Genomic DNA, 17766 nt, shown 5'->3' on the forward strand with positions numbered 1-17766 from the left:
CATCCACTGATCTATTAACACCAATAAAGACTTAGTGACAACAAGATCACACACAACCTGCCCAAAGATCACGTCCAGAGCCATCGGCATAGGGGATCAGGGAGAGGAGTGCGCCACTGGGCCACACAGGACACCTTCCACATTAGGCTGAGACGAAACAAATATTCCTGACACAGAAACGAACATAAGGCTAATAAAATGAGAAAATAAAGAAACATGCCATAAATGAAACAACAGGGAAAAACTCCAGAAAATAAGCTAAATGAAATGGAGGCAAGCAACCTACCAGAGACAGAGTTCAAAATAATGGTTATAAGGGTTCTCAATGAACTTAGGGAGAGAATGGATGAGCTCAATGAGAACCTCTACAGAGAGACAGCAAGCATAAAAAAGGACACAGAAACCATAAAAAAGAACCAGACAGAAATGAAGAATACAATAACGGAAATGAAGAATACACTAGAAAGATTCAACGGCAGACTGGATGAAGCAGAAGATCGAATCAGTGAACTGTAAGACAAGGTAGCAGAATACACCCAATCAGAACAACAAAAGGAAAAAAGAATTTTAAAAAATGAGGACAGCTTAAGAGACCTTTGGGACAACATGTGTAACAATATACAGATCATAGGAATACTTGAAGGAGAAAAGAGAGCAAGAGATTGAGAATCTATTTGAAGAAATAATGACAGAAAACTTCCCTAACCTGGCAAAGGAACTGGACATACAAGTTCAGGAAGCACAAAGAGTCCCAAAGAAGAGGAATTCAAACAGACCCACACCAAGAGACATCTTAATTAAAATGCCAAAGGTCAGAGACAGAGAAAATCTTAAAAGCAGCAAGAGAAAGCCAGCTAGTTACTTACAAGGGTACCCCCATAAGCATGTCTGCTGAATTTTCAATGGAAACTGCAGGCCAATGTACTGTATACTTGAAACTAATAAAATAAAACTTAAAAAAATAATAAATAAATAAATAAATAAATAAATAAATAAATAAATAAATAAATAAAAACTACATCTAAATTAGTACAATTTTATTACGTATGAACAGGTCTCAAAGGCAACAATGAAAATGATGTCTCTCTGCTCCTATTCCCATCCTTGACCCTGCTCTCAAAGGACAACTACTGTGCAGTTTCCTCTGAATCTTTTTGGATATTTTCTAATGAACTTTTAGGTTTATGTACAGTAATTAAATACTCTTTCTTCAGTGAGTCTATTTTATATTCAGTCATTTACTCTTTGTGCTACTATTTTAAGAAAGAGTAATCTCCAACTTTAGCTGATACAATTACCTTTCAGTACTGGTGGAAGGGGTCCCTCGGGGTGGGGGGGATTTGTCCCTCTCCCTTATGAAGAAAAATAAAGCCTAATGAAATGTGAGTTCAGGAAAAGTTCCCTAGTTTTGTTGAGTAGATAGAGCACTTAAGAAATAATCTGTGAAAAAGTTATACAGAGCCAGTAAAATGAATTGTATGCAGTTTTAACAGACTAAACTGCATTTAAAGGAGGGTCATTTTCTATACCAGTCTGAAACAGCAATCAACTTTGAGATTATTCATATGTAATTAGAAACACTAATTCTAAATGCAATCAACCATTTGCACATTATATTCTAATCTAAAAACAGGCCAACCTACTCTTCATCATCAAGTACAACATAAAGCTGAACAAAGATTTCAAACTAATTCCTGTTATATTTACTAGACCGGACCATGTTTCAAGCCATTTAAAATAAATATCAATACCTATTAAAAGGAAAATACTTTCAAAATTTCTTCACATACACATTTGCCTTTATAGTCAGAGTTCTATCTTCTCTCATTTCCAAGTTCTATCTCCTTATTTCCAAGAAATGTCCAAAATTAAGATGCTATACTCTTCAAAGTAGACAAAGATATTATTCATTAACTTCATTGTTTGATAATTTCTACTGCTTTAGCGTACTACTGAGTAGTAGCTCAGCTTAAAATATGCATTGATCTAAATTAGGAAAAGTTATAAACAATCCACTTGGAAATATCAACATTTATATCTATGTCTGTCTGTCTGTCTGTCTGTCTGTCTGTCTATCTATCTATCTATAAATCAAGGAAAAGAACTAACAATCCAGATATATGATTTTAGAACAATTATAAGTTATAAATCTTTGAGAAACTGATCCAATGAAAAAAGTGGTGAAGTGATGAAACCTTTCCATAAAATAATTGTATTATAAATTCTTAAAACTTCCTATTTTCCTAATGCCTCGACATCTCCACAATAAAGACCTGAGCACTCTATCCAGGAGACCCTGCTACAAGTTCCCCTTCTTGCCCTCCCCTATGACCTAGTAACATTCAAACACACAAATAAAATCCCTTTGCACCTTTTCCTTGTGTACTCCATACCAGCCCCTGATAAAGACACTTTCCTCTGGGTCCTCATTCTCTCTCAGCTCTCCACCTGTTTGGCTGTGCCTGCTCCCTGGGTGCTCCCCTCATGCGTCCCCCTGTACGGGGCACACCATACTTCCCTCTTCTAGGATCTGTGCATATAATAAATCTTTCACTTTCATACGCCTCTCCATGGTATTATTCTGCATCTAATTCTGACTAATCTTCAAAAACTCCATTTTAAAGAACATAATTGTTTCTTACAACACAATAGTAAGTATCAGTAGGCCTAAGTTCATAACTTTTAGCCCAATAATCACCTTAGAATTTATCCCAAAGGAAAAAAAAAACTAGAGTTTGAGACCATCAGTTCAGAGATCAAGAACAGTTTCCAGAATCAGGGACCTCAGCTCAAATCCTTCTTCATTGCGTATTAGCAGAAATCATGCAAGTTTCTTAACCTCTGTAAACTATTTTCACATATACATAATAGAGATAATACTCCCATATATAGAGTAGTCACAAGGATGAAATAAGAAGATAGATGTAGAGCACCTAAAATGTGTCAAGCACATTAAACGCTCAATAAATGGTAGCCATTACAAGAGGGGGGAAAAAAAACCCATGTTTAAAATCAGGCTAACTGCTCACTGTCTCTATTAGAGGAAAAGAATGGGAGCAGTATGGTTAAAAAAATTTTAGAAAACCGACAGAGAGTTTGCGCTAGAGCATGGGATTTCATATAGCATGCTCCAAGAATATATATTCTCTGTACATCAAAGGAAGTATGACAGTGGTCCCAAGATCATGGGATCCACTGACTTATCATATACAGCATGGCCCAGAAACTATTAGCCTACTAAAGTATTAGAACAACCTGCAGAAGGCACAGTAATACTCTGTGAAGACGGAGTTCCATCCTCCATCTTTCAAGACTCAGTGTACTTACTAAATTAAAAATTTCTACATGGCACTATCTCCCCAACAGGTCAAATACATGAGGAATCAAGGAGCAACAGGATGAATGAAGCCATCTACCATAACTCCCAAAGACTCATTGGGGTACTTTGTGCCTCCCATTTCCACTCACAGGGGTCCTACTTTTACCAAAGGACATAGCAAGAGTCCCTATAAACTAGACTCTATGGCTGCCTCCTGGGCACTTCAGATTCTTTGTGTCCAGGGACCAGGAGGAAAGAGAAGAGTCATTATCATGACAAGGGTAACTGACCTGACATCTGGAATACTTAGGATTGCTATCACACAATAGAGGCCAAGGGGAATATGTGCAGTGAATCCGGGTGATAACTTAAGTGCTTCTTGGTATTTCCTTGTCCATTTGTGATGATAAATGGACAAGTGCAGCAACTCTGGCCTAAAAGAGCATGTGATTAGGACCTCATATCATGGATGAAGGTCTGATCATGTTACCAGTTAAGCTACCATGACTAGCACAGTTAGTAGTTGAGGGTGAGGGGAGAATGGATAATGGAGGAGGGAGATGCTGGTATCGGTTCCAACAGAGAGGACTGTAGTTCATCCCACTAACTTCCTGTCCCCAGTTTCCCCAAGGAAGTAACCCGCTGGAATCTCAAAAGAGCTGTTCAAAATGAATGAGAAAGTAGATCTCAGTAATGCAAGGAGCATACTGTAATACATCATCACAGAAAATATTTGTGTGGCCCTAGCTGTTAGGAATGCCATCAGATAGCCTACAGTTGCCAGTTTCTTCAGGTTTGGTCTCAGCTACAGAGAATTATCTTGCCCCAAAGTATAACTCTCTCTCTGGAGAATCCACATCCAATGACTGATCACAAAGGTGAAATTAAGGCCAGCTAATCATGTTGGCATACACAGTGAGATGACTCTGAGAAGCCATCTTTGCTCCAAAGTTCTCCACTAGACTGGCTGAGGCTTTACTGGGACTGCATCTAATTCAAACTTTTACTTAATTCTCCCTCCCTTCCACAGGCATAAATCCCTAATAAATATCCCATCAAAATGCCATTCCAGCACCTGCTTCTAGACACTTTGACACATGGCTATTTGATGCATTTGTATTAATTTAACACATTCAAATAAAACTGGTATTCTAAGAATATACACTATGTTTATCTTGTGTTTCCCAATCCTCCAACAGTTCCAGTTTGGTAAGTAACATATATCATTGAACTGCTCTCTTCAATGTGATAAAGTCAGCAACTTATATATCTGGCAGGAAACAGATAAATAATAAAGAAAGATGAGAGAATAACCAGTGCACACGTGGCCACGAGTCACAACTTACTTGTACTGAGGAAGGCTTCGGAACAGTGGTTACCACAGTAGTTCCTATTTGTGTCAATTTTTTAACAGGTGCCACTGCCACTTTCTTGATTAATTGTGAATTAGAATTCTGGGAGGATAGGTGCATAATACAAAGTCATCAGCATTAGTAATTTAAAACCAATCAGTACTGTGGCAAACATTAAAATATCATAGCAAACTTCTCTGTTATAACAGGCTTTATAACCTTACGGATTTTATGCACATTATCTACTATGAACCTAACTAGTCAAGTGACCAGTTGAAACTCACTTCAAATGCCTAAGGAAGCAACTGGTTTAACAAAAAAATATTACAGGATAAGCCTGACTCATCAAGAAAATGCTATACTATATTCAGGATTTTCTGTTTAACCAAAGAAAGATGCCCATAAAATTTTTTTTTTAAACTCTGGCACACAAGGTAAGCTTCAGGTACCTAGAAAGATGATCATGTATATAAAATAAATCATTTCTTAACAATGCCAAGTTAATGTAATAGTACAACAGAGTTCTAAATTACTTAAAGGTAATTCCTTTAAGAAATGAATAAAAATGAATACTGTAAACTATAGTCTTAATATTTGCCACAAATTAAAATTGAAGCAGAATGGTTTTCTTGACATTTTGAGAAGCAAACAGCTCTTGAAAATCTTTTGAGTATGAAGGACTATGAAATCTTGATTAAATTAACATATTCAAATAAAGTAGCTTAATTCAGGAAGTTGAGCAGAATCATCCCTTTGATTATTTTTACTGGTGAATACATACACATTTATAAGATAATAGCTGGAAAACAGAAGAAGATGAAAAAACTTTAAGATATATTACCGGCATCGTACAGATTTTGACTGTTTGAGTATTCGTTTGTACGGCTGGCCTTGAAGTTATGTTACTTGTGGTCTCGCCTCTTGTTACAGCTTGCTGAGGAGATACCAACATCAACTGACCACTGTTACTTTTGATCAAAACTGTTCCTATAGTTAAAAGAAAAAAAAGTCACCTCAGCTAATAAATGAAGCATAATCACAATATATTACTTCTCCCATTTCTATGAATACTGTAAATGGTCTGAATAAGTGATTACTACATACTGAATTCCATGTCTACTAATTATCATATACAATATGAAAAGTGTTTTTACTCAAAGCTACTTAAAATATTAAAAGTCCAGGCGTGTGGCTGAGATACTCCTGAAAGAGACAAAATATTTTTCCTTCATGGCATTAAACTATTTATAAAGCTACAGTAAGAAAGATGGTATATGGTAAGGACACAAGACTACACAAACTAACGAACGGAACAAGTAGCACTGCAGATCAATGAGGAAAAGAGACTATTCAATAGTGCTGAGTCAATGAGTTACGTACATGGAAAAGATCAAAAGATTCATATCATACCCAAAAACTATTAGGGATACAAGAGTAAAAAGTAAAACTGTTTAAACTCTTAGACAATGTAGAAAATTAGCTTTCTAAACTTGGGATCAGGAAGAATTCATCAAATATGCAATATGTGATTCACTGGACTAGATCAAAAGAACTTTTGGTTAGCAAAAGACAGCACCAGGTAAAAAGACAAACCACAAAATGGAAGAAAGCTGTAGTTCATAGATATTCAAAGGGTAAATACACAAAATGCACAAAAGAAATACAGATGCTAATGACAGGAAAAGGTGAATTAAAACCACAGTGAGGTATCATTTTATATCTACCGAATAGGTAAAAATTAAGAAGTCTAATGACAATACAGTGTTACAGAGCTGTGCAGCAACAGGGACCCTAACATTGTGATGGTGGTAGTATAATCTGGTACAACTGCTTTGCACAACTTTATATGATCGTTCCAGTTGTGCCAGTTGCATATCCTCTAACCCAGTATATCTAAATCTGAAGACATTCTTGTTCATGTTAGTAGGAGGCACAAGCAAGAATATTCAGAGCTGGAACTCTACTTCAAGAATGGCTGCATGAAGAATTCAACAAACCCGTTCCCTAGCAAAACAAGCATAACAGTAAAAAATTTTAAAAACCATCATTTAAAGTCTTTGAAAATTGCCCCCAAGGCATACAGAAAATGGCTACACAATTATTAAAGAAAATCTACTAAAACTCAGTAAGAACAATAAGAATCAGTGGCATCTGAACCAAAACCCACACCCTCCCTCTCCCTTCCCAGTTCTAAATCTACCCCAGGCAGTGTGGCCACTGCAAGGCTTCTCTTCTCTCCCAAGCTCCCAGTAGAGGGCTATGATATCTTTCTGGAAGGAGCAGGCCACCAGCTTTTCTTATCTCTCCTACCATGAGCTAGGCAAATTAGAGACAAATTAGAGACAAGTACATCCAAGAGGTTTCAGTTTCAGGCTTCTTTCACCAATTCTCACTCACAAATGGAAGACTCTACCTTAGGGATGACACATTGAGAATCCTTGGGTCCCAACTACCCTCACCCCAATTCTTTCTTGGGTGGAGTTACCAGGCTGGGGGAGGTAAGCAAAGACCAGAGGCTACCACCCATGCCTAGTACTCACTCCTAAAGCAGAGATATCGCACAAAAGAGAAAAGCATGCCAAAATCCTGGAACCTGCTCTGAGTATTTCCCTAGAGGAACTCTTTATTTCAAAGTGTTTGGGAAGCTTAAGGCTTAGGACATTCTCAAATACAGTGGAACTATTAAAAGAAGGCTGATAGCTTCATGACACATACAAGCTAAGACAGATACTAGCTCTAGTTTACCAGAAAGAACCAGAGGGACAATTTAGAAGGGCCCCCCTGGGAGCTGAACAAACCCCAAACAATGACCTTAAAAACTACCCCTGTAAAGAAGCCCAAATTTAATTAAATGAGACTATGGAGCAAGCTAGGCCCTAGGGTACTGTTGAAACAATAGAGTAATGGCTGTCAATGAGTGGAGACCAAAAGCTGAGTGTGATAACAGCACAGGTAAAGAAAGAGCTTAACAGAGATCACAGAAAGAGAAGTCAAAGAGAGCCCTGCTAAACCCACTATCATCCCAGGGTGGCTGTACTCATGCCCTAAGACTGTGTGCTCTAAAGAGAAGCAACATCAGAGGCTTCTCATTGCTGAAAAAATAGACTTCACAAAAAAAATTCAGCCAAGCATTAAAAAAAATAAAACAAGCAAACAACAGTAACACATCAAGGGAGTAGGGTCCAGTATCTAGAATTGCTTTTTGTTATTTGTTTTTTTTGAACAACAAATAAGATATGCAAAGAAAAAAGAATGAGACACAGGAAAAGAGGCAGGAAACAGAATCCACCCAGGATAGGGCTTAGATTTCAGATTTAACACGGACTTCAAAGTAACATTATAAATATGTTCAAAAACCTAATGAAGACTATGATTAAAGTAGTAAAGAAAGGTATGATGATATCGATATCTCATCAAAAAATAAAAAATATCACTAGATGGATATATTATAAAAATTCTGTAGTTAAAAAGCATAATAACTAAAAAAAAAAAATCACTAGTGAGCCTGGACTTGAAAGGACAAGAGAAAGATCAGTGAGCTTAAAAACAGGTCAATAGAGATTATACAATCCACAGTACCGAGAGAAAAAGAAGAAAAAAAAGAAACGTGGGACACTGATAAACACCAAGATAGGTATAATGGGAGTACCAGAAAGAGAGACACAAAGAAGCAGAAAAATATTCAAAGAAATAATGACTGAAAACTCCCCAAATTTGATTAAGAATAATCTAGACATCCAAATAGCTCTACAAACTCTAAGCAAGATTAATTCAAAGAGATCCACACCAAGACACAGCAAAGTAAAAATATTCAAAGACAGAAAAGCTTGAGAGCAGCAAGCAAAATATGACTCATTATGTAGAGAACTCCGACAGGATCAATAGCTGACTTCTCATCAGGAACAATGAAAGCAAGAAGGCAGTGGAATGACATATTCCAATTACTGAAAGAAAAAATGTTAATGAATAATCAGATATCCACCAAACATGTCTTTTAAAACTGAAAGTTTAATTAATTGATAGAGAGAGAGATTGATAGATAAAGGTAAAGTACATTCCTAGATAAAAACAGAGAGGATTGGTTGCTAGCAGGCATGCCACACATGAAATATTAAATGAAGTTCTTCAGGCTGAAAAAAAATGACTCCAGGCAGTAATTTCAATTCACATGAAAAAAGAAAGGGCACTAGTAAAGGTTACTATGTAATTTGATAGTATAAATGCATATAACTTCTGCTTTCTTCTCTTCATAGTTTTTTAAAAAAACTGTATAACACAATATATATATAATTGTATTGTTGGATCTATAACATGTAGAAATGTCATATATTTGTGAATGATAGCACAAAGAAAGCGGGTGAGAGTAAAGTTGCACTGCATTATAGAAATGACTTCAGATGGTAACTCAAATCTACAGGAATGAATGAAGAAAATCAGAAATGATAAATAAGAGGGTAATAAAAAAATGCTACAAATACATCCTTGTTCTTCTTTCTTAGATCACCCTCTTTAAAAGACATAAAATTACATAAATAATTATAATAATGTACTGTTGGGTTAGTAACATACCTAAATGCAATCTGTAGAGCAATAGCAGCAGAAAATAAAGATGAGGGAAACAGGCTAAATAGGAGAAATGTTTCTATATCTCACTGAAATAAGTTAATATAAATGTGAAGTAGATTCCACTAAGATGTGTATTGTAAGCCCTAGAGCAACCATTAATACATGCATACATATACATATATATACATATAAAGGAATTAAAATGTAATACTAGAAATAGTCACTTAATGAAAAGGAAAGCAGAAGAAGAAAGGGGGGGGAGGAGAGAAAATGTATAAAAACAAAAATAAATGGCAGACCTATATCCAATATATCAATAACATTAAAAGTTGAATGGATTAGAAGGAACTGGGCAAAATGGTGTAGGTGATAGAAGCTTCGTTCATTTCCTCTTGCGACCACATCAAATTTGAGATGAAAACACGGAACAAACAGCAAGGAAAGTCATGTGGGGGTCTAGAGGAACAGAAGCCTTATAACTAGGGAGAGAAATAAGAAATCAGCCTGCAACAGTTGGAGGTAGGAGGGGGCAAAGATGCGAGGCTACTCGGTCCCCAGTGGCAGAATGGGACAGAGGCTGCGGCAGCCTGCACAGCTGCAGATGCCTCTTAAAGGGACCCTGTCTGCAACCCCGGTTTCGTGAGGACAGACCTGCTCTCTCTGAGCACCAGAGCCCGATTGGCTGCTCAGGGGTCTTACAGGGGTCCGAGTGAGGGCCAGAGGTGAGGTTTTCTCCCAGGCGGAAGTGCTGGCGGTATCCACTGTTCCTCTAGTGAGCTCTCTCCCTTTCCAGTGTGTGGACACTGAGCTGCCATAGCTGAGACTTCATCAAATTGGATAACAGCTCCAGAGGATTACTGAAACTCCACCTCCCCCAACTCACTGCCCCATCCATGCCACATCCAGTTGTGTCCTCAGCAAGTCCTGTACCACTTGCTGAGCAGCACCAAGACTCACAGTGATGGCAGCTGACCTTGGTTTCCGGCGTGGCCTCTTGAGGCAACTATAAGCACAGCATCTGTGGATTGCTTGCTGAATCTTAACAGGTGGCCCCAGAGGGGCACAGGCTGGGGATAAACTTGGTCTGTAGCTGAACCCCTCTCAGGACTGTGCTGCTGGACACCTACTACACAAAGCCACACTATTAAGATCAGAAGACTTAGATTTGATTGGCAGACAGAAACAGACACAGAAAGGCAGCCAAAATGGGAAGACAAAGAAGCAGAAACCATATGAAAGAACAGAACATGGATCAAAGAAAAATGGAGTCAAGCAATCTCACAGATGCAGAGTTCGAAACACTGGTTGTAAAGATGCTCAATCAAATTAAGAGAAATGTAGATGAACTCAGTGAGAACTTTAACAAAGAGATAAAAAACATAAAAATGATAATTATAAAAGGGAACCAGTCAGAAATGAAGAGTACATTACTGAGATGAAGAGTATATTAGAAGGAATCAATAAAGTGGAAGAAGAGGATTGAAACACCGATACAGAGGAGGGGGAAGCCAAGGATACCCAACCATAATGGCAAGAAAAAAGTAACTGAGAATATGATAATGATTTAAGGAGCCTATGGGACAAAATTAAGGGAAATAATGTCCGTGTCATATGGGTACCTGAAGAGGGAGAACAAGAAGATGAATACACATATTTGAAGAAATAATGATGAAAAACTTCGCTATCTGGTGAAGGAAATAGACATATAACCCCAGGAAGCTCAGAGAGTTTCAAAACAATGAACCCAAAGAGGCCCACACCAAGACACATTATAATTAAAATGCCAAAGGTTAAATACAAATTGGGTTACCTGCAAGGGAGCTCCCATAAGACTGGCAGCTGATTTGTCAAAAGAAACTTTGCAGGATAGAAGGGCTTGGCACAAAATATTCAAAGTGTTGAAAATCCAGGATCTACAACCAAGAATATTTTATCCAGCAAAGCTACCATTTAGAGTTGAAGGACAGATAAAGAGCTTCCCAGATAAAAATAAGCTAAAGGAATTTATCACCAAGCCAGTATTACAGGAAATGTTGGACAGACGTCTTCAAGAAGAAAAAACAGGTATCAAAAACATAAATAAAGAATGGTAGTAACTACATATTTATCAACAAGTATCTCAAATGGAAAAGAATTAAGTGCTCTAACCAAAAGATAAGGAAGCTGGATGGATAAGAAAACAAGACTCCTACATATGCTACCTACGAGAGAGATTCACTTCAGATTAAAAGACACACAGAGACTAAAACTAAGGGGATAGAAAAAGATATTACCTTGATGGACCTAGAGTATTGCACTGAATGAAATAAGTCAGATAAAGACAAGTACCCCATGATTTCATGTACATGTGGAATATACAGAACAAAATAAATAACAACAACAAAAAAAATGGAAACAAACTCATAGATACAGAGAATATTTTGATGGCTACTAGACGGGAAGGGGGGTTGGGGGGGGACGATGAAAAAAGGCAAAGGGATTAAGAAGTACAAATAGAGAGATACAAAATGGTCATGGAGATAAAAAGTGTAGCATAAGGAAAATAGTCAATAATGTTGTAAAAAATATGTAAAGGGGAAAGGGGATACCTGATTTAGTGGGTGACCACTTTGTATGTTATACATATCTCTAGTCACTATGCTGTACAACTGAAACAAATATATTATTGTATATCAACTATAATTGAAAAAACTCATTGAATTGTACAATGTAAATATGAGCAACTAATTGTCTATTACACTTCAATAAAAGTTGGGGGGGCGGGGGAAGTGAATAGATTAAATAATCCAATAAAAAGGCAAAAGTGTTAGACCAGAATAAAAAAAAAAAAGAAAAAGAAAAGATCCAACTATATGCTGCCTACAGGAGACATACCTTAGATTCAAAAATAAAAAAATTAAAAAAAAAGTGAAAGTGAAAGAACAAGAAAAATATATCACACAACAGCAACTATAAAAAAGCTGAAATGGCCATATTAGAATCAGGCAAAATAAGCTAAAACAAAAAGTGTTGCTAGAGAAAAGGAGGGGAATTTTATAATTGATAAAACAGCTAATGGATCAGGGAGATGTAACAATGCTAAAGATATATGCACTAAAAAAGAGCTCAAAATATGTGAAGCAAAAGCTGGCATAAATGAAGAGAAAAACTGACAATTCAATACTTGGGAGACTTCAATACCTCTACTTTGACTAAAGGACATACAACTAGACAGATCAACAAGAAAATCAAATACTTGAACAATGCTATAAACCAACTAGACCTAAAACACATCAATAGAATACTCCACTCAACAACATTATTCTTCTTAAGCGTCCATGGAACACTCATGATAGACCATATACTAGGACATTAAACAAGCCTCAATAAATTTAAAAGGACTGAAGTCATACAATGTACGGTCTCCAACTACGTTTGTTTACTAAATATATTAAGCCCACTGTTGAGACTTACTGCTCAGGAAAAAAGTTACCTTTCAAAAAATTACTGCTCATTGACATCACACCTGGTCACCCAAGAGCTCTGATGGAGATGTATAATGAGGCTGTTGTCTTCATGCCTGCTAACAGTGTTCATTCTGCAGCCCATGGATCAAGCAGTAATTTCAACTTTCAAGTTTTATAATTTAAGATATATATTTTATAAGGCTATAGCTGCCATTGATGGATCTGGGCAAAATAAATTGAAAATCTTCTGAAAAGAATTCACCATTCTAGATGTCATTAAAAATATTCATAATTCATGAAACGAGGTCAAAATGTTAGCATTAACAGAAATTTAGAAGAAGTTGATTCCAACCCTCATGGATGTCTTAAAGGCTTCAAGACTTCAGTAGAGAAAGTAACCGCAGATATGGTGGAAATCGCAAGAGAACTAGAATTAGAAGTACACTCGATTTGGAAGTGGAGCCTGAAGATGTGACTAAATTACTGTAATCTCATGATAAAACTTTAACTGATGAGGAGCTGTTTGTTATGGATGAGCAAGAAAACGGTTTAAAATATAATCTACTTCTGGTGAGAATGCTGTGAAGACTTGAAATGACAACAAAGAATTTAGACTATTATATAAACTTAGTTGATAAAGCAGCAGCAGGGTTTTAGTACTGACTCCAATTTTGAAAGAAATTCTATGGTGGGTAAAATGCTTTCAAACAGCATCACATGCTATAGAGAAATGTCCGTGAAAGGAAGAGCCAATCGACATAGCAAACTTCAACACTTTCTTATTTTAAAAAGTTGCCACAGCCACCCCAATCTTCAGCAACCAGTGCCCTGATCAGTCAGCAGCCATAAACATTGAGGCAAGACCCCTCTACCAGAAAAAAGATTACAACTTGCTGAAGGCTCAGATGATGGTTAGCATTTTTTAAGAAGAAAGTATTTTAAAATTACACTACTGTATACTTAACAGATGATGGTACAGTATAAACATAACTTTTACATGCACTGAGAAACCAAAGGATTCATGTGACTCATTTTATTGAGATAGTCTCTTTATTGTGGAGTTTTAGAACCAAATCTACAATATTACTAAGGTATGCTTGTAGAATAGAGAACAATTTAGGAAAATAAAAAAAAAAATTGGTTTTTCAAAAAGATCAACAAAACTGACAAACCTTTACCTAGATTGACTAAGAAAAAAGGGGAGAAGGCTCTAAACTACTAAAATTAGGAATGAAAGAGGGGACATTACTACTAATCTTACATAAAGAAAAGGATTATAAGAGAATAAACAACTGTAAACCGATAAATTAGATAACTTACATGAAAAGTCTGAATTCCTACAAAAACACAAACTACTGAAACCAATTCATGAAAATAAGCAATCTGAATAGACCTCTAACAAGAGATCCAATTAGTAATCAAAAAAGTATCCACAAGAAAATCCCAGATCCAGATGGCTTTATTGGGGAATTCTAACAAACATCTGAGGAAAATTAATGCTAATCTTTCACAAACTATGCCAAAAAATAGAAGAGGAGGAAACATGTCTCAACTCATTCTGTAAGGTCAGTATTATCCTAATATCAAAATCAGACAAAGACATCACAAAATGAGAGCCCAACATGCCTTATCAATATAGATGCAAAAATTCTCAACAAAGTACTAACAAACTGAATCCAGCATTATGTAAATCGTGTGATATTCAATAACCAAATGACATTTATCTCAGTATGCAAAGTTGATTTAACATCTGAACATTGTTGTAAAGCACCCTATCAATAGAACAGACCGAAACCGCCCCTGCCCACGTGATCTCAGTAGATTAAGAAAAAATATTTGATGAAATCTGACACCCTTTCTTTCAAGATAAAAACATTCAACAAAATAGGAATAAAAAGAAATTTCCTCAACCTGATAGAGAGGATCTACAAAAGACCCACAGCTAACATCATACTTAATGTGAAAGACTAAATGCTTTCTCCCTAAGATCAGAAACAAGATATCTGAGATAAGCAATGAGACAAGGACGCTTATAACCATCACTCCAATTCAACCTTGTACCGAGAGTTCTAGCCAGGGCAAGTGAGCAAGAAAATAAAGGACAGACAGATTAAAAAGAAGTAAAACTATATTTGCAGATAATATAACCTTATATATATTATCCTAACAATCCTAACAAATCCTAACAAAATCCATGAAAAAACTTAAAATTAATAAACAAGTTTGTCTAGGCAGCTGGATACAAGATCAATTAAAAAAAAAAACCATCTCTATACACTTGCAATGAATAAGAAAACAATTCCATTTATAAAGGATCGAAAAAGAATATACTTAGGAATAAATTTAACAAAATACATACAAAACTAATTCTCTGGTAACTACAAAATGTTGAAAGAAATTAAAGAAAATGTAAATAAAAAAAAAGACATCCCATGTTTGTGAGAGACTTAATACCTACATAATTGTTAAAGGTATCCAATGAGACAATACATTTGAGAGGGTTTCTGTATTTTAAAGTTTGTAGTAGTTGTTATTAATGCCAAAAGGTCCATAATCCAAACTCAACTAAGTATTCAAAACATCACTAAGAGGTACTATTAGAGTTGTTGTAAATAGACAATACAGTAGTCCACCCCTCAGCCACAGTTTCACTTTCTGCAGTTTCAGTTACCTAAGGTCAACTGTGATCCAAAAAAATTAAATGGAAAATTCCAGAAATAAACTATTCATAAGTTTTAAATTGCATGCCATTCTGAGTAGCATAATGCAATCTCATGCCTTCTTGCTCTATCCTGTCTGAGACATGAATCATCCCTTTGTCTAGAGTACACATGCTGTCTACGCTACCCTGCCCAGTAGTCACTTAGTAACCATCTCATTACCATATCTCTGTGCTTGTGTTCAAGTAACCCTTATATTATTTAATAATGACCCCGATGCACAAAAGTAGTGATGCTGGCAATTCAGATGTGCCAAAGAAAAGGTGTACATATGTATAGGAAAAGACGTAGTATATATAGGGTTCAATACTATCCATGGTTTCAGACATCCACTAGGGGTCTTTGGATGTATCTCCCTCAGATAAGGGTGGACTACTGTACTGAGAATAAAATAACTAGCTCGTCTGAACTCTGGATCCTCGTCTGACTAAATATTTATCTAACCCAAAAGCCGAATTCTAATGAGCAAAAACCCAGTAAAAAATAATAATTAAACGGATAAAGGAAACTGAATATTAATCTCTTTTCTGAAGACCAATTACCACATCTCTTTGAATCCAATCCTGATAAATATGAGATTTAATTTTTCCAATAATAAAAGGACAGCCAGCCTTGCCTATTTATTCTAGACATATTAAAAGAAAATAATCATTCATTAGATTACAAAACATCTTTCCCATAAAAATATTAAGAAATTAAAGTGTAAAGTGATCTAGTGTCCACTCTCTAATCCGGTACATAATCTAAAATACTCTACTTTTCTGCGCAGTGAACCACTACATCCCAAGAAGCCTTTCCTACTTTGTCTTGGGGGTAAGCTGATCTGGATCTACTTGTTTCTTCATATGCATGAAAGGACAGCAGACCTATACAGATCTAAGAGCCAGAAAGACTTTAGAATTCACCAATTATAATTTAATACCTATACATAAATGCCTGACTGGTGACTTTATAGTCTCTACTCAAGTCCAGGATTAGGAAGATGGAGATGTACAAGTATTGCTCCTTCACAAGCAGACAAGAAATATAAAGTCCTTCCTTAATATGGAACCAAAATGTGCTCCCATTAATATTCACAGATACAAGGGTCCCTTGTGCAACTACATAAATAAGCCTATTTTTTATTTCCACAGGGCAGTCCTTTAAATAATTATAAAGGCAGTTAACATATCCTAAATTGTTTCTTCCTCAGGTACCATGGGTCTAATTCCTTTAATTTTCCAAATGTCATGTTTCCCTTACTGAGTTTAAAGTCACTTCGATTTCCCTCTTTCTCTCATTCTCATAATTATTTGAGTAAATGAAAGAAAAAAAATTAAATCCTGGTTATGGTACATTTCCCCTATCCTCCATTTACATAGTTGATTTGTCAACACAAAGCTTCTATTTACTGCTATTAAATTTCATCTTTTAAAAGTAGCACCAGAAGATTTCAGGTGATTTTCACTTTTTTTTTTTTTTACTTTCCATATTCCTGATTTTTATATATTCATGTATTAGTTTACAAAAATTAAAGAACTGTTGGAGAAAAATTAAGATTAGGGTAATCTAAGGAAATTCTGGAAATCTATTTGATTTCCAGGAGAGGATTTGTGTCTACTACTATATCCACAGTACTTAGCATAGAACCTGCCATACTGTTAGCACTGAAATGTATGAGTAAATAATCATTAGGTTTAAAACACTCATATTTCCTTCATCTAGTAATTCCAATTCTTGTTATTTGTACCAAGAAAATAATCAAGATGCACACCACAATCTAAATACAAAAACATTTTGTTTACTTTTAAGTAACTTTTTAAATAAAAGAGCAAAAGCAATCTAAATGGACAAATTGAGAAATGACTGAATAATGGACAATGCAGAGACTAAATTAAAATTTTGAGTTTATAACATACAAAACTGTCACTATATAATGGCAAGTGAAAGGCAGGATATAAAAATTTTATCATAGAATACCAAGTACATAAAACAAAGGAGGCATGAATACAATTCTTTCTCCCAAAGAAACTAAAAGCTATTGGGGAGTAAAATATTCTATATTTTTATTGCAGTTCTATATTTGATGTGACACTTTTGTCATAATTTTTAAGACTCACTGTAAATGGGTTCATTTTATAAATAACAAAAATTGTAGCTCAATAAAGTTGACATAAAAAGGAGACTTAAAAAACACTCAAAATATCTGGGGGCAATTTTTTTGGTTTCCAAATTTTCTATAATTTTTCCATAAAAATATGGAGGTGGGTAGACACTGAGGTTATATAAATGTTCATCCTTTTAAACTATTCAGAATTTGGTGGATGCTAATACATATTAGATTAATAGCAACTACAGGGTACCTGCCAAATGCTACACAGGCA

General features: G+C 35.7%; 1 protein-coding gene across 3 annotated transcripts in view; it reads right to left on the reverse strand.

The window, feature by feature from the left end:
- The window catches only part of TAF4B (TATA-box binding protein associated factor 4b), a 113469-nt gene that overhangs the window by 90965 nt on the left and 4738 nt on the right, over positions 1–17766 (reverse strand). For 2 of the 3 annotated variants that reach the window (XM_006920014.3, XM_025038664.1), the window contains exons 2-3: positions 5513–5658; positions 4666–4773 (exon numbers count right to left, since the gene is read on the reverse strand). In XM_006920014.3, coding sequence (XP_006920076.1) covers positions 4666–4773; positions 5513–5658 — 254 coding nt within the window. The remainder of the gene's footprint in view (positions 1–4665; positions 4774–5512; positions 5659–17766) is intronic. The other variant, XM_025038666.1, reaches the window with a different exon arrangement.

This window comes from Pteropus alecto, unplaced genomic scaffold, assembly GCF_000325575.1.
Source record: "Pteropus alecto unplaced genomic scaffold, ASM32557v1 scaffold146, whole genome shotgun sequence".
NCBI classification, from domain to species: domain Eukaryota; kingdom Metazoa; phylum Chordata; class Mammalia; order Chiroptera; family Pteropodidae; genus Pteropus; species Pteropus alecto.